At 34.0% G+C, this 22,841-nt stretch overlaps 1 protein-coding gene across 1 annotated transcript; it reads right to left on the bottom strand.

Moving 5' to 3' along the window:
* Window positions 1-14,751: 14,751 nt before the first annotated feature.
* Window positions 14,752-18,136, bottom strand: LOC149207672 (putative nucleoredoxin 2). The gene is made up of 3 exons (XM_089398115.1): window positions 18,017-18,136; window positions 17,250-17,753; window positions 14,752-15,426 (listed from the first exon to the last, which is right to left on the bottom strand). Exons 1-3 carry the CDS (start codon window positions 18,134-18,136, stop codon window positions 14,752-14,754), a joined length of 1,299 nt encoding a protein of 432 aa, XP_089254241.1.
* Window positions 18,137-22,841: the final 4,705 nt, after the last annotated feature.

Below are 22,841 nucleotides of genomic sequence, written 5' to 3'. Positions count from 1 at the left end.
GAAACAAATGCTAAAGCAGTCAATACTCTGCTGGGATGCTTATCTCAAACAGAATTCGTGAAGGTTATGCAATATAAATCCGCAAAAGAAATATGGGACAAGATTGTCTTGAGCTATGAAGGAGATGAACAGGTAAAGCGTGCTAAACTTCAAACCCTCAGGATTCAGTATGAGAATATTAGAATGTATAATGATGAAAGTGTGGCTAACTATTTCCTTCGGGTAGATGAGATTGTTAATTGCATAAAAAAACTTGGGTGAAGAAATAAAAGAGGCTATTGTGGTTGAAAAAGTTCTAAGATCATTGTCCCCCAAGTTTGAATCTAAAGTGTCTGCAATAGAAGAAAAGGAAAATCTACGAATTCTTACTATGTCTCAGCTACACGGAATTCTAACTGCTTATGAAATGAGAAAGGGAGGTCCATCAGACAGAAGAGAAGCTGCTTTCAAGGCTTCAGGCAAAGGAGACTATTATGAAGCAAGTCACGTGCCAGAAGAAGAAGAAGAAGAATCAAATTTTGTCAGAAATCTTCAAAGGGGAACTGGAAGGTTCAGAGGTAAGTTACCTTTTAAATGCTTTGCTTGTGGAAGAGTAGGTCATTATGCTACAAAATGTCCTCATAAGGATAAAGGAAAGGAACCTGCTAGATGGAACAAGAAACAGATTGCAAATAAGAAAAGCTACTACACTCATGAAGATAGTGATGGTCTATCAAATAGTGACGAAGATGAACGAGGTAATGACTATAAACTCTTAATGGCATTTGAAGATGATGATTACATGGATGCTATAGATGTGGATAGCTTTTGTGAAGAAATTTCTAGACTCAAGACATGTATAGAAGAAAAGAATAGGATCATTGATACTCTACAACTTCAAATTGATGAAAAAGAAAAATATCTTGAAAAGTTAGAAGGCGAAATTGTTGGTCTTAGAAAAGAGATTGAGAAAACAAAGGCTATTAATCTTAAGTTTGTCAAAGGATCTGAAACTTTGGATGAGATCATCAATGTACAACGCTCTCCTCTAAACAAGACAGGTCTGGGCTATAATGGAGAAACTTCTCAAGCATCCACCTCAAAGAGTTATCTTGATGCAGCAAGAAGGAATGAGCAAAAGCACAATGGAGATCACCAAGTAAAGCAGGGACCAATTACAAACAAAGACTATCAGGCAAATCAGGGGCAATCTGTCTTAAGGATGAACAAAAGCTACAACCAGCCACAGGTAAAATCCTCTCAATTTGCTTCAAGAATGAATGACAATAGAAATTACAATCGTTTGGCTGGAAGATTTGATAACCGCAGAAATTTCTTCAATGGACAATGCTTTTCTTGCCATAACTTTGGTCACAAAGCAGCTCAATGTGTTGCATATAAAACGATCATGACTAGAGAAGCTCAAAAACAAAGAAGTATGATCGGGATTACAAAAAGGACCTATAACAACTTTTCGGTTCTTAAAAATGAAGTTGAATGTTCTATTTGCAATAACTTTGGTCATGAAGATTCTGAATGCAGGAGCAGGTTTTAGCAGACAAAGGAACAAGCCTCAAGCACCAAAACATGGAGAATAAAGGAACCACAAACAGAAAGATGTGGGATAGCATTTTATGCAGAGGGACAGGAAAATCTATGGTACATTGACAGTGGATGTTCGAAGCATATGACAGGTGATAAAGAAAAACTTGAATCATATTCTGCTCTAGAAAAAGGAAAGAAAGTTTCTTTTGGAAATGATACTCCTGCAACTATAAAAGGAAAAGGCACTGCTCAGTTAAAAGAAAAGGTCAAAGCTGGAAATGTTTTGTATGTTGATGGATTGAAACATAATCTTCTCAGTGTCAGCTAGATGTGTGATCAAAGAACCGAGGTGATATTCAGATCAAATGGATGTCTTGTTCGTGATCTTGATACAGGTAAAACAGTGATCAAAGGTGAAAGAACTCCAAATAATCTATACATATTTGAAGAAGGACAACAACAATGCTATCTGAGCAAGGATGATGAGCACTGGTTATGGCACCGGAGGTTGGGGCATCTAAGCTTTTCACAAATAAGGAAAGCATGCAAATATCAGGCAGTTCGTGGTCTTCCAGATATCAAAGTTCCAGACAACACCATATGCAAATCATGTCAGTTTGGAAAGCAAACCAGAACTACCTTTCCGGAAAAGGAAGGATCAGCTAGCATGCCTCTTGAGCTAGTACATACAGATACATGTGGTCCATTCAGGAAAAGGACACCTCGAGGAGAAGAATACTTGATATTATTCATTGACGATTTCTCCAGGTTTGTCTGGTTAGGACTTATGAAGCACAAAGATGAAGCATTCGAAAAATTCAAATCCTTTAAAGCCTTGGTTGAAAATGAATCAGGATACAAAATTAAGTGTCTTAGATCCGACAGAGGTGGGGAGTTTACCTCAAATGATTTTTTCAATTTCTGTGAAGAACATGGGATAAGAAGAGAATTCTCTACAACTAGAACTCCTCAGCAAAATGGAGTGGTGGAAAGAATGAACAGAACTGTCCAACAAATGGCTCGTGCTATGCTTGATGAATCTGGAACTCCCACAACTTTCTGGGGTGAAGCAGCACATGCTGCGGTTATTATTCTCAACAAAACAAATGTCCGAGTGAACAGCACTCAAACCCCTCATGAGCTCTGGTATGGTGAGACTCCTTCGGTAAAGCACTTCAAAATCTTTGGGAGCAAATGCTATATTAAAAATACTGATGAGCAACTTGGCAAACTTGAACCTAGAGCAGATGAAGGCATCCTTCTTGGTTATTCTCCACACAGCAAAGCATACAAGTGCTATAATAAAAGACTTGGAAGAATTGTTGACAACATTGATGTAATGGTTGATGAGAAGGGATACATTCCTAGGCAAGTAAATCATGAAGATATCGAAGAAGATGAAGGCCATCCTCAAAGACAGAATGATGAAGAAGAAGAACCTCAAGAAGAACCAGAGGAGCAGACAAGGATAGAAGAGAAGACTCCATCCAGATATGTTCAGAAGAATCATCCAGAATCTCAGATTTTGGGACAGAAAGAAGCAGGTGTACAAACAAGAAGAACAATTGCAGAAGCTTCAAGCTATTTGGCATTACTCTCTTCCACTGAACCACAAAATGTGAAAGAGGCATGCAAAGATGAATGTTGGGTCAAAGCAATGGATGAAGAACTTGAACAGATCGAAAAGAACAACACTTGGGAGCTGGTTCCTAGACCAAAGGATAAGAATGTTATAGGAACAAAATGGGTCTTCAAAAATAAATTGAATGAAAATGGAGAAGTAATTAGAAACAAGGCCAGACTTGTTTATAAAGGGTATGCGCAGCAAGAAGGAATAGATTTTGAAGAAACTTTTGCTCCTGTTGCAAGACTTGAGGCCATCCGAATGTTCCTTGCTCTCTCAAGCTTTCAAAACTTCAAAGTATTTCAAATGGACGTGAAATCAGCCTTTCTGAATGGAGACTTGGAAGAAGAAGTATACATTGAGCAGCCAGATGGTTTCATTCTTGGAAATGATCCAAATCTTGTATGCAGATTGAAAAAGGCTCTCTATGGCCTCAAACAAGCTCCAAGGGCTTGGTACTATCGTTTGGACAAATATCTTCATCAATAAGGTTTTTCAAAAGGATCAGCAGACAACAATCTTTATATAAAAGTTGAAAATGACAAATTGCTGATACTTGTTGTGTATGTAGATGACATTATCTTTGGCAGCAATGAAGAAGCTATGAGTCAAAGCTTTGCCTTGGTGATGCAGAAAGAATTCGAAATGTCCTTGCTGGGAGAACTAACATATTTTCTTGGTTTGCAAATCCAACAAAATGAAGGAGGGATCTTCTTGTCTCAAACCAAGTATCTCAAGCAGATTTTGAAGAAATATGGTATGGAAGAAGCAAAACCAGTATGTACACCCATGGTCACAGGATGTAACCTCAGTGCAAATGATGAATCAGCAGCAGTGCATCAACCAACTTACAGATCTATGATTGGAAGTCTACTTTATTTGACAGGTACCCGACCAGACATCATGCATGCAGTGGGAATAGTTGGAAGATTTCAGGCAAATCCAAAGGAAACTCATCTTCAGGCAGTAAAGAGAATCTTCAAATATCTTCAAGGGACTCAAAACTATGGCTTATGGTATCCTAGAGATACAGATCTCACACTTCATGCTTATATAGATGCAGATTGGGCCGAAAGCGTGGATGACAGGAAAAGCACAAGTGGTGGTGCATTCTTTATGGGTTCCAGATTAGTATCTTGGTTCAGCAAGAAACAGAGTTCGATTGCCTTGTCTACAGCTGAAGCAGAATATGTTGCTGCTGCATCTTGCTGCACTCAACTCCTTTGGATGATGCAGACCTTGCAGGATTTTCAAATCACTTGTACATCACCCATCTCCATCTTATGTGATAATACAAGTGCAATTAGCATTTCAAAGAACCCAGTCATGCATTCAAAAACCAAGCACATACCAATCAAGTATCACTTTCTCCGGGAACAAGTGCTTGAACAAAAGGTCAAGTTGGAGTATGTTCCTTCTAAGGAACATGTTGCTGATATACTCACCAAACCATTGCCTAGGGAGACCTTTGAATACCTCAGGCAAAAGCTCGGGGTTGTTGATGCATCATCTTGTTGTTGAATCTCTTCTGATTGTTGGTTGTATGCAAGGTTCATCTGAAGTATATGCGTACATGTGCTGGGTTGCGGATTGGTCAAAGATCGAATGGCACAGGTTCAAGGGGAGCATATCATGCGTTGTTGGCATTATGGAGGAAGTACAGAAGGAGATCATGGATGCTGGTCTGAATATTGCTGCAATACGTCTCTATCTCTTTCATGGTCATGGATTATGGTTCTTCTTTGCAGATCTGGTTTATAGTCAGGGGGAGCATGTTCTTAGGGGGAGCATAACCCTTTGCCCTTGATGTCAAAGGGGGAGAGTGATTGGCTGTTGTTGCCATCAAGTCCAAAGGGGGAGATTGTTGGCATTATGATACATATGTTGTACTTGATGGCAACCCACTCATCTCAGATAATAAATTATAGTGTAGAGAAAAGTTCATGCACTTATATGCAGAGAAAAGTTTATTTCATGTAGAGAAAAGTTCACGCACTTTTATGCAGAGAAAAGTTTATTTCATGTAGAGAAATTTTTATTTCATGTAGAGAAAAGTTCACGCACTTTTATGCAGAGAAAAGTTTATTTCATGTTGAGAAAAAGTTCACGCACTTTCATGCAAGGAAAAGCGCGTATATGTTGGAGAACTTACCTTTGGTCCATGGTAGTTAGTCCTTGGTATTTGAACCTATGAGGAAAAGCGCGTATATGTTGGAGAACTTACCTTTGGTCCATGGTAGTTAGTCCTTGGTATTTGAACCTATGGTTTTGAACCATGGTACGCACTTTCATGCAAGGAAAAGTGCGTATATGTTGGAGAACTTACCTTTGGTCCATGGTAGTTAGTCCTTGGTATTTGAACCTATGGTTTTGGACCATGGTACCTCGTCAAAAGTGTTGATCTCACGCAATTTCATGGTTGGTTCATGGTATTAGTCCGACAATTTTTGATCCTATGGTTTTGGCCCGTGGTATTACATCCAAAAGTGTTGATCTCACGTACTTTCATGGTTGGTTCATGGTATTAGTCCAACAGTTTTTTGATCCTATGGTTTTGGCCCGTGGTATTGTGAAAGGCCTAAGACTATAAAAGAGGAAGGAGATCATTTGGCAAAGCATCTTCTGAATTATCGAATATCTGATAAAGTGCTAGATTTGGAATATTGTGATTGGGTTTTGGTGCAGATCTGGATCTGAATGAAGAAGGAACCTGAGCGTAAGGAGAAGGATAAGTTCTATTGATGGGTCAAAATCTTAAGGCTGGAATAGTGGTATCTCTATATGATTTTGATCTGTGATATGTGGCATACGCTTGATCTATAAATCTAATAATCTGGGTCTGAATTATTGATGCATGTTTTATTTTACACATGTTATGATCTGGGTATGTCTGATGTAACAACTGCAAAGTTATAAGGAAATATTTGCAGATCTGTATGCGGGTTGGCTTTGGTGAAATCAGAGAAGTTGATGGGTTTTTGATGTTCTTGGATCCAGTTTGAAAATTTATGAAAAGTGGTCCTTGAAAGAAAAGAAGTAGGGGGTTGTAGCTCCCTTCTAGGAGAGACTGGGAAACGAGAGGGAGTTGTAGCTCTCTGCAGGTTGCAGCCTGCGTACTGGTAAAGGACTACACCAGTACAAAACCATTGTAAAAGGAGTTTCTAATTTGAAAGAAGATAGAGACACATTGCAGCAGGTGGTTTTCACCCACATTGGGTTTCCACCTTACATCTTGTGTTCTTTGGTGTGACTATCTGTTTTCTTTGTTCATGCTCATTATTTTATGGTACTGACATGCAAAAATAATTCAAAGAATAAATAAGGAAGATTTATTAAAAGAACTTGATAATACTGATTCACCCCCCTCTCAGTATTATTTCCAACACATCTTTTTGGCTATAATTTTATGTATTTCTTCTTAGAAAATATAATTATCAAAATTAAATCACAAATTGAAAACTATAATATTATAAGGATAGAAAGTAAAATTGTAACTATCACAACCATACAAATAAATAAATGATTATTATTATTAATTACACATTCCTAAAATTAAAAATAATAAAAATTAACTAAATAACTTAAATTTAAATTATAATTATTATTGTTAATCATAAAGTTTTTTAATATATTAACTAAATATATATCCATAAAAAAACATGTAACTCTATTAACAAGCTTTGTTATAATGCCATGAGCCAATTTCATGGCTTATCCATTCCACATACCTAAAAAATCAACTCATTTCATATGAAACTTGTCCACATGGCATTTGTTTTTACTTACGACATTTTTTTTAATTAATCAATTTAATTACAAGAGGAAAAAACATGACTTCATTGGAGATTTAGTGAATACTAGTAAAAATATTCTTGGTTATACCATGGATATTAAATCACTACATTGATTAATTAAAAAAAGAAAAGTCATAATTACTTTTAAGATAAAATTCAACCTTTAATTTGTGATTATTACTAAAATATTATTCTATTTAATAAAATTTATAATTAATCAAAATTTTGAATGCCTTATTCCAAAACAAACACGCATTAGAGTAATTAACTAAATTATAAATTTATTTTAAACATGTAACAAACCTATTAACTGTAGGAATTTATAGGGTAAGTTCCTCAAATAGAACACCAAAGGACACCACTCAAAAACAAATCACAGATCAATACACCAATATTCTTGACGTGGTTAAAACCCTCAAAGAGGGAAACAATCCACGGCTTGAGCCAATGCAACCACTTCAGGCAATTTATTAATAAAAGAATGAAAATTTACATAAGCTTCTCTCATGAATGGTTACCCTACAAATGACCCTCCATGCTCTTTAAATAGAGATCATGGACCAATTGGGTGTTAAGCCACAGATCAAGTATCGGTAATACCGAGGAGAGAATGAATCGTCAGATCACTTCATGTCTAGAACATATCGTGACTGTCATATTGTAAGTTGCAAATGTACATAGTAAAGAAACACACTTTACCTAACTCTACACTAGACCAAGTTATACTTAACTATTTCTTATGTGTCGGAATATCCTAACATCCCCCCTTAAGAACAACTTCGGATAGGATTGAAGGATGTACAAATATGACACAATAGGAGAAGGAAGGAGGCATTAGAGCCTATCCCCCCTTAGTGACAACTTTCTGAACTCCAACCATAAATCAAAGTTTAGTAAACTTCACCTCTGTGAGAGCCTATATAAAGATCTATGCAACTTGATCATCGGTTGAACAATATTGCACGTTGAGAACATGGTCATGAATGAGATTTCTGATGAATTGCATGTGTAGTTCAATGTGTTTGCTGCGCTGATGATGGATTGGATCCTTGCATAGTTGAATGGCACTTTGATTATCACACCAAAGTGTAGTTGGATGATGTTGCTAAAAGCCAAACTCTGACAGGATCCGACGAAGCCACAGGGCTTCCTTACTAGCTTCTACAGTGCCACGATACTCTGCTTTTGCTGAAGAAAGAGAAATGGCACTTTGTTTCTTACAAGCCCATGTAATAGGTCTAGAACCAAGAGTGAACACATAACCTGCAGTAGACTTCCGATCATTAGGGTCACTAGCCCAATCAGAATTAGTGAAACAAACCAATAGAGGAGATGCTTCTGCACTGTAATGAATCCCAAATTGAACTATACCTTGAACATAACGAAGTATCCTTTTAGTTTCTTTCCAATGACTTTCATGTGGGTTTTGCATAAACCGAGTAATAAGGCCAACAACAAAGGAAAGGTTAAGATGAGTATGGGTCAAATACAAAAGTTTTCCTACAAGCTGACGGTATAAGGTAGCATCAACTTCAGGGGAAGTACACGAGACTGAAAGGGAGAGGGGGCTGGCATACATTCTTCCATATGAAAGTGGCGTAGAAGACCATAGGCATACTTGGACTTGGCAAGGGAAATACCTTCCTTGGTTTGCAAGACTTGAAGACCAAGAAAATAATGCCAACGTCCTAAGTCTGTCATTTCAAACTTCTTTTTAAGGAAGAACTTCACATGTTTTATAAGTTTGGGATCACTACTAGTAAGGATAAGATCATAAACATAAAGAACAAGAACGATAAGTGACTTACCCACTTTCTTGGTGTAGACAATATTGTGAGAATGACACCTAGAAAAACTAGTATCTAAAATAAAGTTGTCCATTTTGGCATGCCAAGCCCAAGCGGCTTGCTTGAGACCATAAAGGGATTTCTTAAGCCAACATACAAGGCTGGAGTCTGTTTTTATAAAGCCAGGAGGTTGTTCCATATAGATTTTTTCATGCAAGTCCCCATGCAAGAAGGAATATTTAACATCCATCTAATGGATTTCCCATTTGAAAGAGGAAGAAAGGGAAAGAACAAGGTGGATAGAGTTCATTTTGGTAACAGGGGAGAAGGTTTCAGTATAGTCAATGCCTTTAACTTGTGAAAAACCCTTAGCAACAAGACGAGCTTTATGGTTATCAATTTTTCCATTTGGTCCATACTTGGTTCTTTGCATCTAACAAGTTTTTGTCCCTTTGGAAGAGGAATAAGATCCCTTGTATCATTTGCCAATAATTAATGATATTCTCATTCATAGCTGCGTCCCAATATGGATGGCCTGAAGCTTCTGCAAAGGTGTCAGCATCATAATTCGCTAAAGCTTGAACTAGTAAATAAGAGGCTCTATCAAACTGAGAATGTGTATGTCGCTGATCTGTAGGATCACCGACAAGAGCATTTGCTACATCCCAAGTAGAACAGACCCATTTTGGAAGCTGAGGAGCTAAGGGAGGATCCTGAGAAGGTGGGGGAGGATTGTCATCCTCGCTGTCATCATCTGAAGAATAAATATTTTCAGAAGTGGATAGAGAGAGGTGGCACATCCGCCGAACTAGGCTCGTAGGCAAATAAATTTTCAACAAACTTTACATCTCTTCTAATGATAACATTTTTAAACTTAAGTGGAATAAGTCTATATCCTTTGACATCTTCAGAATATCCAACAAAAACAAAATTTTCACTCTTAGGTTCTAAAGCTTTATGTTTCTCATATGGAATATGGGCCCGTGCTTCACTTCCAAAAACATGAAAGTGACTTACATCTGGTTTAATTGAGCTCCATGCTTCTTCTAGAATGATATTCTTTAAAACCTTAGTAGGAGTACGATTTACTATGTAATTTGCACTATTAATTTCTTCTGCCCAAAAATTAAGACTAAGTCCTTTAAATTGAAGCATACAATTAGCCATTTCCTTTAAGGTGCGATTCTTCCTTTCAGCTACATCATTTTTTTGTGGAGTATATTGAACAATATGTTGCATTTGAATTCCATTCTTAGTGCAAAAGTTGATGAATTTGTTGTTAAGATATTCTCCGCCATTATCAGATTTTAGCTTAAGAATTTGATGTCCAGATTATTTTTCAACAAAGGCCTTAAAGGCCAAGAACATGTTAAATACTTCACTCTTGAGTTTTAAGAAGTATACCCAAGTGCATCTAGAGAAATAATCAATGAAAGTTAAGAAATACTTGTAGCTAGAGAATGAAACAATTGGAAGTAGACCACATAAATCACTATGCACAAGTTGTAAAGGGGTTGAGGCATGCCAAGAGGCACGTTTAAAAACTATCCTGATGATGTTTTCCAAGTACACATCCGGAACAAACACCATCTCTGCAAGATACCATTGGAAGACCTATCACCATATTTGCTTTACATAGATTTTGAAGGGAACGATAGTTTAAGTGACCAAATCGCTCATGCCAAAGTTTTCTCACTTCATCATTATGAGCAAAAAAAATATTGAGGGAAGATTTGATGACCCAAAGTTGTTAAACTTATACAACCTTGTAGAATCATCAGCAATGCCAATAGCTAAAATCTGTCTAGGATCTCTTAGGTCCTTAATTACAACATAGTGAGGTGAAAATTCAACGATTTTACCTTCACCTGAATGAGATATCCTATATACGGATAGAAGGTTGTAGGATAAGGTTAGAACACATAATACATCATTAAATTAACCATTGTCTAGATGAACAGTTCCAGTCCCTACAACACTAAGAGATCTATCATCACCAACATATATATTTTTGGTGTTACAATCATTTAAAGAAGGAAACATGGCTTTATTTTTGGCCATGTGATAAGAAGCTCCATAATCAATGAGCCACTCATGAGAATGAGAAGAAGAAGGTACAATTAGTGCATAACCAGACCGAGATGCTTAACAACCACATGAAGAAAGTGTTATTCCTAAAGATGAAGTTGAAGTTGAAGAGTGCTCCAAATGGATGTTATGCTTCTTCATTGTTGCTTCCAAGGCTTCCGTCTTCTTAAAGCTTTTAGATTCTGAGTGGCTATCTCAATTACAAAAGTGGCAATGTATAGCAGTCTTCTTCCCTTTGTTTTTATTTGCCTTATCATTTTGTTGAAATGATTTTTCATTTTGAGACTGAAATTGCTTAGGACCCTTATTTCATTTAGGATATTTCTTCTTAGGATTCTTTGAATTTGGTTGTTGCTGGGCGGCTAAGGCCTTCTTAGAAGAGTTTCCAAGATTAAGAAGACCAAGATATAAGAGCGTTTCTTGTTTTCTTATTAAAAAATCACAAAAGGCATCAAAAGAGGGGGACTTGTAGTCTTGTCCTTGAGAAATAAAGGCTTCTCTAGTAGAATGGAAGGTGGAAACAAACACAGAGTAGGCTGGTCCTAAGTTACTAAGAATGGAATAGATAATGCTACCATTTTCTTTCTTAACCTTAACACCTTCTAAGCGAAGTCTAAGGGTCTTTAACTTCGACAAAAAATATTTAATGGAAGAAAAATTATCGGGGTCGAATGTAAGCAACTTATTTTTGACTTGATGGGCTCTAATTTCATTTTTAATTCCAAAAACTTTAGTAAAATGTTTCATTGCTTCATTAAGAGTCGATATGGAATCTAAGGTCTGGAGAAATAGACATCCCTATCAACCCACGTGCTTGATTTTGCCTATTTTTCCATTTGGTTGCCTTATCTTTATCTTGAGATTCAGTTTCTTGGCCTGAGGCTATTCTGTAAAGACCTTTACTTCTAAGTAAATCCACAATGTAGGACTACCATTGGAAGTAGTTGGTGTTGTCAAGAATAACTTCGCATGGACTTTCCATTTTAACAGAAACTAAAGCTTTAGATACTGAATCTAAGTGTTTCAATGGGAAGATCTTGAAAAATTAGGCTGATTAAAAAAAAAGGCTCTCAAAACGGCTTCTAGATGAAGAAGTTATGGCTTTTTGAAGAAAAGTTGTTGAAGATGTCGACAAAGTGCGTGAATGTGCGAAAATGAATGATAATGTTATATTTAAAAAAATTTATGTGAATCACTGTTATAAATAAGTAAAAGTCACTTTTACAATTGTACTTTATAAGCTACCCACTAAATTGTAACTTAAAAATAAAAGATAAAGAGACTTTAGAATTATAAGTGACTTACTTTTTATAATGGGTGAGAACACTTTTACATAAAGTAACTTTAAAACATAAGTTACATGAACTTTTTGAAAAAGTAAGCTTGAACTCAAGGCCTCTCTTCTCATAAAGTAACTTTGGACCAAGTGAGCTAGTTTAAAAGGTTGGTAATTTTTGGAAAAGAGGAAGGGTTTTTTTAGTCATTCAAGCTTAAGATTTGGAGTGCATGCTTATTTGAAAAGGTTATTTTTTGCCTACAAAACAAAAACCATAAGACCTAACACGGACGTACAAAAAAAAGAACCACAAAACCCAACACGGACATACAAAAAAAACAAACCTTACCACTTGAAGTTAGCTTTAGTCGGAAACTAAATATTTTCCTCAATGTTTCTGATTTTCCAAGATTACACTAAGGCACAGTGGAAAAGAGCATACGCATGAGAAAAATCCTTTCTTTATGTTTCCGATTTGCCCAGATCACAGAGAGTCATGGGGCAAAAGAGCATATGCAAAAATGAAAAGTATAGATCCAGTAATAAAAAATAGAGAGTTAAATAAACCGAAATAAATAGAGAGATGAATAGTTAGAACTGCAAATAAAAACTGTATACCACCAAATCTTTAAAATGACGTAGCTAGGGCTAGCAGAAACCTTTTTGCATGAAAAGAAAGGGGTTCCTCACTGGAACAGATGCTCCTAACACAATAGAGTATTCCTCTCAGCCTGAAAGCATTCAAAAACAATAGATCTATGAAACGATAGTCGGATGCAGTTGTACCAACTTACACAATAGAGTAGTCCTCTCAACCTGAAATCATTCAAAAACAATAGATCTACGAAACGACAGTCGGATGCAGTTGTACCAACTTCAAATTTGGTTCACGAACATATGCGGCCCTCAAATAGCATATGAATTTACAGGGTAAGTTCCTCAAACAGAACACCCAAAGGACACCACTCACAAACAGATCACAGATCAATACACCAGTCAACACCAATATTCTTGATATGGTTAAAACCCTCAAAGAGGGAAACAATCCATGAACTGAGCTAACACGACCACTTCAAGCAATTTATTAATAAAAGAATGAAAATTTACATAAGTTTCTCTCATGAACAGTTACCCTTCAAATGACCCTCCATGCTCTTTAAATAGAGATCATGGACCAATCGGATGTTAAGCCATGAATACTTTATTCCAAAACAAACACACATTAGTGTAATTAACTAAATTATAAATTTATTTTAAACATGTGACAAAACTATTAACCATAAAATTACCATTAATTATATATATAGAATTAATTAAATAATTAACTAAATTATAAATTTATTTTAAACATGTAACAAAATTGTTAACCATAAAAAAATACTATTAACTATAAATATAGAATTAATTAAGTAAATATTTAACAATATTATTTTTAATAATAACAAAATACATGAACCAAATATATGTCTAATAACTTGGAATATTACAAAGTGTTATAATTAAATATAGTATTTTAATTTTATGTATATAATTAGTGTGTACATGATTTTAAATACCATATTTCAAAACAAAGATTTTGAATACCATATTCCTAGACCAACACGTATTAGTGTAATTAACTAAATTATAAAATTATTTTAAACATGTAACAAAATTATTAACCATAAAAATTACTATTAATTATATATATAAATTAATTAAGTAAATCTTTAACAAACTATTGTTTAATTTTAAAAATATTAATTTTAATAATAATAAAATGCATGAACCAAGCATATGTCTAATATCTTGGAATATTAGAATGTGTTGTCATTAATATTTTAATTTTATGTATATAATTAAATGTATGTGGATACTTCATAAAACATTGTCATATAAAATATTTTAAAATACATAATATTTTAGAATATTAAAAAAATGTTTAAACTATTATATATATTTTGAATATATTTTAAGTTAATTTAGATTTATTTTAGCCTTGTGAGGAGAGGATCAAAATTTAAGGTATATATATATTTTTTGAATATAAAATTTGAAAAATGATGTGTGCATTTTAGATTTAAATTAATTTATGTTAAATCATAAGGTATTATATTGTTTTTTTAATATTAATACTTTTAGATTTAAGTGAAATTTAACAATACCATTATAAAGTTTAAGTAAAATTCTGATTTTGAGTTATTTAAAATATATTTAGAATTCAACCCCAAAAAAACACTTATAAAATATTAGATTTAAATTAATTTATGTTAAATCATAAGGTATTATATTGTTTTTTTAATATTAATACTTTTAGATTTAAGTAAAATTTAACCATACAATTATAAAGTAAAATTCTGATTTTGAGTTATTTAAAATATATTTAGAATTCAACCTCCAAAAAAACACTTATAAAATATTTCAACTTTACAAATAAAACTGGTTCTTAAAATTCACTACCTTATTTTTAATCACCCCAACCCCAAAAGACAAAGGAAAAAAAAAACACAAACCATAAAATTATTACATAGACATAAAATTAATTAATTTCCATTTAGTAGACAAAACACACTTTTTATTATGGTGACAACAAAATCCCTGGGAGCTTACAAGACTAACGTCTTCTTATTGTAGCAAGAAAATTAAATTGATAGTGATGCAGCAACGGAGCAACGGAATTCAAGGGAATGGATTACATACATCGCATGGAACTTTGCATCCATGCAATGGAACTCCATATCGTTTGCGAGGGTTGTCCCCTGAAGCACAAGTGAAATGAACAAGTGTACCCTCCTTAGTGCAATAATAACACCATCCACGACCATCTAAACCACACAAACACCGGAACTCATGCACCTTTGTCAATGCGAGCGGGAACTGATGCCACCTCGGCTTTATCACCTTCGCTGATTTCTCTGCTATCTCGTCGAACTCCCTCTCCAGGCTCGCAAGGTGAATATCAGTGAAGGGATAAGCCTTGGCTCCATAGACGGACACCGCAAAATGACCATCATGTGTAATCAATTTTCCATCTGCACCAAAAACTATTAATTTTGTTGGGTCTTCGTAATCGTCTTCGTCACCGAGAAGGTCTTCGAGACCAGAATAAATTTCCCGAGAAAAATACAGCCATGGCAGCCGGCGTCCAGAAATATATTCAAAAGTATCCAGAAATTCCTCATTTTCTTCATCGTTTTCACGGATTAAAACAACCTCGAACGCTTCTCCTCTTTCCTTCAGTTCATCGTATGCTTCTAAAAGTCTGAGAGTGGACTCAAAGTAATTAATTTTGAACCGGCTGGAAAAAAGCAAAGCAACGGTCTTGCCCACCAGATTAGAAACTGGGACTCGAATCTGTTACAAGAATAAAATTTATAAAAACTTTTAACTCCATTTAATAAAATAGATTTCATTTGTTTTTTTCAATTAAATTTAAGGTAAATTTAAAGATATAATATCCGCTATGAATTTTTTTTCTTAAATCTCAGGAAAACCAAACCAATTAGCATTAGGGGTTATCATTATTAGTTGTTGACTAATCAGTCTTATTTAAGGAATGTTAAACTAATTAGCATTTGGGATAATCATTATTAGTTGCTGACTAATCAGTTTTACTTAAGGAAAATCAAACCACCTGGAATTACCTTTTGGTGGTTTGTAAGGGGCAGACTTCGACTTTCACTCCTCCCCATAAGGGGGCAGAAGCACTCCTCCTAAATACTTCCATGTCTTTCAAGAAATCTCTTAGCCAAACAAAACTAATTTTAAGACATACTATAGTCCCATTACATGCTATAAATTATAAGAATATAACTAAATTCAAAGTAACTAAACTATACAATCATGATAATTTATGATAATACATACTATCAGTTATGTATGATTATATGGTTTAGATACTTCAAATTTTTCTAAATTTTCAATTTTGTGTATTTAATAGTATTAGTAAAAATTGCTCAAGTTTTTAATTAAAACCATGAGTAGTAGTAAATATTAGTAAATTTCTAAACAAACAAGTTCTTAGTTAAACAAAAGCAGTTTTAAGGCATACTCTAGTCCCATTACATGCTATAAATTATAACAATTTAGATAAATTCAAAGTAACTAAACTATACAATCATGATAATTCATGATAATACATACTATGAATTATCATAACTATATGGTTTAGATACTTCAAATTTATCTAAATTTTAGATTTTGTGTATTTAATAGTATTAGTAATAATTTCTCAAGTTTTTAATTTCAATCAAAACCGTGAGTAGTAGTAAATTTCTACACAAGCAAGCTCTTCTCAAGTTTTTAATTTCAATCAAAACCGTGAGTAGCAATAAATTTCTACAATAAATTTCTACACAAGCAGTAAATTTCTACACAAGCAGTAAATTTCTACAATAAATTTCTACACAAGCAGTAGTAAATTTCTACAATAAATTTCTACACAAGCAGTAAATGGTTTAGATACTTTGAATCTATCTAAATTGTAGATTTTATGTATTTAATAATATTAATAAAAGTTGCTCAAGTTTTTAATTCCAATCAATACCATAAGTAGTAGTAAATATTAGTAAATTTCTAAATTTTTGTAATTAAGTTGAGAAGTTTGTTATTCTCATGTTATTGAGTGATGGATAATTCCCATGAGATAGTTTAATTATGTTAAAAATAGTTCTTATTCTCAATCTCTCCCATCAAATTTGAACCAGTAATCTAGTGGGAACTAAACCCCTAATTGACCAATTAATCTACATCTAATCTCCCCATTAAATTTAAACCAGTAATGTAGTGAGAACTAAACCCATAACTAAACAATTAATCTACATCTAATCTACACTCCATGGGCAAAAGTTAATCTACTAAATAAATTCCAAATGCTAGATAAATTCCAAATGCAACACAAATACTAGAACAAAATTTACTATAACTCAATATCTAATATATGTTAAATACACAAAATGTATATACAACATAAAAAAATAAAAAAAATGATACCCATGTGAAAAAAATGATACCCATGTGATTGTGGTTTGAGTCTAACTCAACTCTACTAATGCAACATAATTACTACAACAAAATTCACTATCACTTAATATTTAATATCTATTCTATTGAATGCAAAAAATTGTACCTACAACATAAAAATGATACCCATGTGATTGTGGTTGAGTGTAACTCGCCTTGGGCTTCTTCCGTCCACGCTCATACTCTATCAAAAAATCACCTCCATCTGAAACCAAGATGGACTCCAGGGTTCTCGTCGCTCGTAGTTTTGCATTCTCTTCAGCATCAAACTCTTTCAATATTTCATATGTAAATGGATAAGCTCTGATTCCGTACTTTTGAATCAATCTCACTGCTTTCCAATCTGGCAGTACTATTTGTCCATCTGGTCCTATAATAATCAAGGATGGGTAATAATCAGCAATATGAAAGCGCGCCCTAAGGTTACGCTGCTTAACTTCTTCCAATGGCAAAGCCAGCCATGGCATTCCTGCAAATTCGTTTATAAAAGGTTCTTCCTCGGAGAAATTGGATACGAACACAATCTCAAAGGCCTCTCCTTTCTTCAGAAGCTCATTGTAAAGCTCGGCAAGCTGTGCATCGAAGTCTCCCTGAGAGCCATATCGGATGGCTCGGAAAAATAAACCCACTGTTTTGCCCACAAGTTCTGTTACTGGGACCTATGGCAGCACCCATATTTAACACAGTCAGACCAACATCAAACAAAATTTGTACGATTGTTTTCCTTCAATTCTCATCACATTAAACCCATTCATGATTTTTTCCAGGTTTTGAAACTCAATAATGCAATTGCCAATAACAAAACAATACAATTCAATACATATTTTTCATCATAACCAACTATACAAAAGCATCATATATATTTTTCATTATCTACCCACCAAAATTATGCGCTCCATCCTGCGCGAATATATATTCATACCTTCTCTCCATTGTTTCTGATTAACACAACTTGTTCCAAGTCTGACAGCAAAGTCCGTTGGGATTCATCCACAAGGGTCGCAGCCTTATCATGTTCAGCGAGTTCATCCACTTCAGCCATTGTGTGGGTCTGTTTCTTCCTTTTAGGAAAAACGTGAGTGAACTAAAACCTGGGCCATCTTTGTACAGTTGATCTTAACTGTCGGGATAATCTCGTTACCACCATAATCTCGTTAGGGTTCAGTTTTACGGTTATTTCGACCAGCACAACGGAATGAAATGATTAATAACTCTGTGATATAATCTTTCATGCTTATCATTATTATAACTCCATGTTGAAGTAATTGCATTCTTATAAGGTTGAACTTGTCTTTCACCTTTTTTTAAGATAATGTTTAGTTTACATTAAATTAGCTTAATAACAAGTTAATATGAATAATTAAAAATGATGTTTTGTAACTGGTAATTAGATTTCTCTTGATCTTTAACCATATAAATAATAGTTATTTATGAACAAACAGAAATAACATACTCAATGGTTTGCATCAATGTTTTATAAATCCTATAAAATTGACAATAATAGTGGGGAGATTATAATTTCTTTTGAGTTATGGGCATATTTAATTATTTTCAATATATTTGATATATCTTGTTCCCAAAAAAATTTGGCTTTTTTTTTTTTTTTTGTTTCTCACTAGATTTCAATCGGAATAATAATTTTGGAGTTTAATGAAAAAAGAAAACCCATTTTGAAGCCAAAATTCTTCTTTCCAACCAATATTCTTTTAAAATAAGACTATGCTGTATACCTACCCACATTATTCCATATATTTATCATTATGACCAAATGATTTACCAACATAGATCTCGACAGAAAACATTATACACTATAAACAAAAATATATAATATCCTTGTTTATTTTATTCAATGACTCTATGCTAAAATAAATAAATAGTATAATCACAAACACATAAATAGATTGTCAAGATACATTGTAGAAATATCTCGGAAATATTGAGCTTCAAAAAGTCTATCTTCTTAGGGTTGTTCTTAATGGTGTTTTTATAGTTATAAAGCTCGCTATATATTAAACAATGAAATATAAATTGCATTCTTTACAAATTGTATCTTAATGTAATTAAATTTTTGCATTATGTATTGTATCTTAATGTAATTAAATTTTTTCTATGAATTAGTTAATTGGATTTTGTTATAGGTTGATTTCCCTATATTTACAAATAGCAGAAAAATAGTATCATGGTTGATGTTTTATCCACTTTTGAGAACTAGTTAGACTAGATAAATCAAGGACCCAAACATTTCATGAAGAGGTGGTATCTAAAGACACTAGTATAACACTTAAGCATGAGTGAATATAGCTAAACATTAGTTATACAATAGGAAGGAATGAAAAAAAATCCACTATATTGCATGCTAGATTTATTTGTAAGAGCATTATATATCACAAAAATATAACTAAATCCCTTGAAGAAAGGAATATATGATCACTTTGATTCTCTGTCACATATTGAGCTCATTGAATTTCTCCTCGACCTCTGCACTAGTTCACTACCATGATTATCCCAACTAACCATTCAAATGCTTAGTCAATGACTCAGTTGAACTCTTAGTCAACTATTGGTTATGGATTGAATATCTCTAAAAGATCCAAATATGCGATGAACATACTTAGTTAATTGTTCCATCAATCTCTTATATTAATGTTCAATCCTGTCAAATCTTAGTTCAAATCATTTACAAATTTTCTTCTCTCCTTCTTTTAAATCATTTTAAACCCATTTTCCTATGCATACCTCTCTTTTAGCATTGTTTCTTGTAGGTATGCATTAAAGATCTCTTGAGAAGGTGTGGTTTGGAGGCGAAATTAGGAAAAACTTATCATTTTTCCAAGAAGCAATACAATACCTTTGAATGTTGATCCATCCTTCCAAATTCTATAGAATTTGAGAAATCATGGCATTCCTAGACAAATATGTGGAATTTTAGAATTAATTGAAGGGTCTAAATGTCAACATCTTGTGTGTCAATGTGGTTTGCTATTTAGGTTAGGTTGGAAACTTCCCTATCATGGGTCTCTTATTGTTTTATTTTTTCTATGATTAGAGGCCCCCTATTTAGCAATACGAAGGCTCCCTTTTTAATTATATGGAGATTGGTAGATCCTTTTGTTGAAAAGTGAAACTAGGTTCGGTCTTTGTAATGACATTTGTAATTGTGATTTTATGTAATTGATGTAAAGAAGAAAAATAAAATTATTATTGTAATGGTTGTTTCATGGCTTTCATGAGCAAGGAAGTTTATTTTTAGTAATGGCTCCCATTGTGAGCCCTTAGGATTGGTCATAAAGTCAAATTGAGTCAACTTCATGTATGAAGGACCCTTCTTGGGCATGTTACATATTTTTATAAGTCATTAAAAGAGTCAAAAGATCCTCCAAGACAAGCACAATCATCTCCTAGAAAGTCATACTTGAATAAATTGATGAAACCTCTCCAAAAGACACGTTGGCCTAACTCATTGTCAAGTCAACTTATTATCATGGGAAACCACTATAAATAGGTAGCTCAACCTCATTTCAGAACACGGAATTTCAAACAAGAAGAGAATTGCAATAGGAAGTGCAAAATCACATGAAGGAAGCCTCTCTCTACGCGAAGAAGGAAGGACTAAAAGACGAGTTGGTCTAGGTTGTTTTAAGGGATAATATCCACAACATGTGTGAGGAGAAGGATCATTTTCTGCAAGGGAAGTCGAGACTATATCGGACATCATAGAAGGTCGAGTCAAGAAAAAGGACAAGTTTAGAGTGCAAGTCGAATTATGGTAGAAGAAGTATCCATCCTAGATAAAGGAATCAAGGGTACTTACCACATTCTAGGGTTTCTAAAGAGACTGAGAATTTTACATCTAAAACAAGAGGGAGAAGATCTAAAGTATAGCCAAAGTGCAAAGGAAGGCAAGTAATTGGACCAAGTGTTGACTTCGGCATGAAGGAGAAGCAGTGAAAGAGAACTTGTGTCTTGGCCTTGGAGAGACAAATAGGTTAAGGGTCATTGTCTTGGTATTCGTTAATAGAAGTATCTATAAGAAGAATAATTTTTTCTGGTTTTCCTCTCAAGTGGGAGAGGTTTTGACCCTGGCCAATAGCTTATATTATGTGTCTCTTGTCTCTTTATGATTTATGCATTAATAGTTTTTTGATGAATAATAACACTATACTAACATAAGTAAAGAAGGTCCCAATCTAAGAAGTAAAAATCATTCACAAGCAGTTATCAATAGAAGCGAAATCACTTAAATCTTGATGCCCTAGATTTCTCAACATTGTTTTGGAGCTAAGGTGACTAAGACAAGGAAGGGCATATTATCAGGGAAATTTAAGGATAAAATATCAAATAAGGCATCAAAGTGCATCTAGAAAATCATATTGAAGTCAAGATATACAAAACCATAGATTGAAGAAGAAAACTACACCAAAATAAGTATTGTGATCATCATCAAGAAAAGAAGGCCAAAACCATACATCTACTCAAGTTGAAGAGATCTACGAATCAAGGTAAGATTGAATTTATTCATGCAAGAGATGCACTTAAAGATCAAGATAAATCATCATCTCGAAGAAAGTAAAAACCCTAGCTTAATCAAAGAATTGTTTTTGAGATCTGCTCTCAATCAATTTGAAATTGAAGTGTCTTTAAGTCTATTCATCCAAAGGAAACTAGATTAAAAGAGATTGTCATCAAGATTCTAAGGTGATATCTCTCTCATTGAAGAAAGGTCCTTACCATTGAAGATATCACCAAGAATTCATCATTGATCTTCATCAACAAAGACTCCACCATCAGAGGATCCAATGGGATCTCCATTTCTGTGGGATCAAGGATCATTATTGAAGAAAACTATCTTCATCAAGGAGAAGTTTTTTTATTCTCTATATCATCAACAACATCAAGGAAGTAGTAAGGAGAAGGAGCATCTTATCAAGTATGTATATTTATGACCACATCTGAATTTTTCAAAATGTCTTTTTGTAAGGAAAGAAAACAATTGGTTGGGGCTTCAAACTATCTTGCATGGAAGAAGAGGACAGATTTGAATATCATTGAAAATGACGTGATGGAACATGTCAAAGGATCTATCACAAAACCAACAAAGGAATATTCTCAAGCACTTGAAAAGTATATGAAAGGAGAATTTAGTGCTCAAAGGATTCTCATAGAATCCATCAAGGATCCCCTCATCCCATAAATGTCAAAACTCTAAACTTCAAAAGAATTATATGACAAACTGGTAGAGTTGTATTCCATAAGCACTGCTAGAGAAGTCATCTCATTAAGACAAGAAATCTACAAGCTGAATATGTCAAGGGAAGATGGAATAGCCTCATTCTTTATGAGGATATATGAGATCAGGGATCAACTTCAAGACCTGAGAGAATTCATGTTTGATAGAGAAATGACTATAGTTGTACTAAATGCACTATCAGAGGAGTGGGGTAACTTTACTTCAATTATTTATGGGAAGAAAGAAGCTACTCCATTCCAAGATCTATGGTCACTATGAAAGATTGAGAATTTAGACTAAAGGTGGAATCTAATGTAGGGTCAGGTGAGCAGAATCAAGTTTATGCTACAATTATAAGAAGAAAAAGAAAATTTGGAAATTTTGGTTCTCAGAAAAAAAAATGGACATGGCCAAGATTCAATGCTATGGGTGTCAAGAATATGGAAACTATAGGATAGATTGTCCTAATATTAAGAAGGAAAATAGATAAAGAGGAAGAGAAGAAGCCCATATCACCGAA

This window comes from Pinus tabuliformis, chromosome 1_2, assembly GCF_031772625.1.
Source record: "Pinus tabuliformis cultivar Carrire ecotype Pingquan chromosome 1_2, CPIR1, whole genome shotgun sequence".
Classification (NCBI taxonomy): domain Eukaryota; kingdom Viridiplantae; phylum Streptophyta; class Pinopsida; order Pinales; family Pinaceae; genus Pinus; species Pinus tabuliformis.
Note: the sequence above shows the minus strand (reverse complement) of the source record. Positions and strands in the feature narration are given on the sequence as shown.

What these genes read in the sequence shown, in the direction of transcription:
- LOC149207672 (XM_089398115.1), bottom strand. Translation starts at nt 18,136, where the DNA reads ATGGCTGAAGTGGATGAACTCGCTGAACATGATAAGGCTGCGACCCTT. An exon ending in TCAGAAACAATGGAGAGAAG is followed by an intron (nt 17,754 to 18,016) that starts GTATGAATATAT and finishes GTGCTGCCATAG; the next exon opens with GTCCCAGTAACAGAACTTGT. An exon ending in GTGGACGGAAGAAGCCCAAG is followed by an intron (nt 15,427 to 17,249) that starts GCGAGTTACACT and finishes TTCTTGTAACAG; the next exon opens with ATTCGAGTCCCAGTTTCTAA.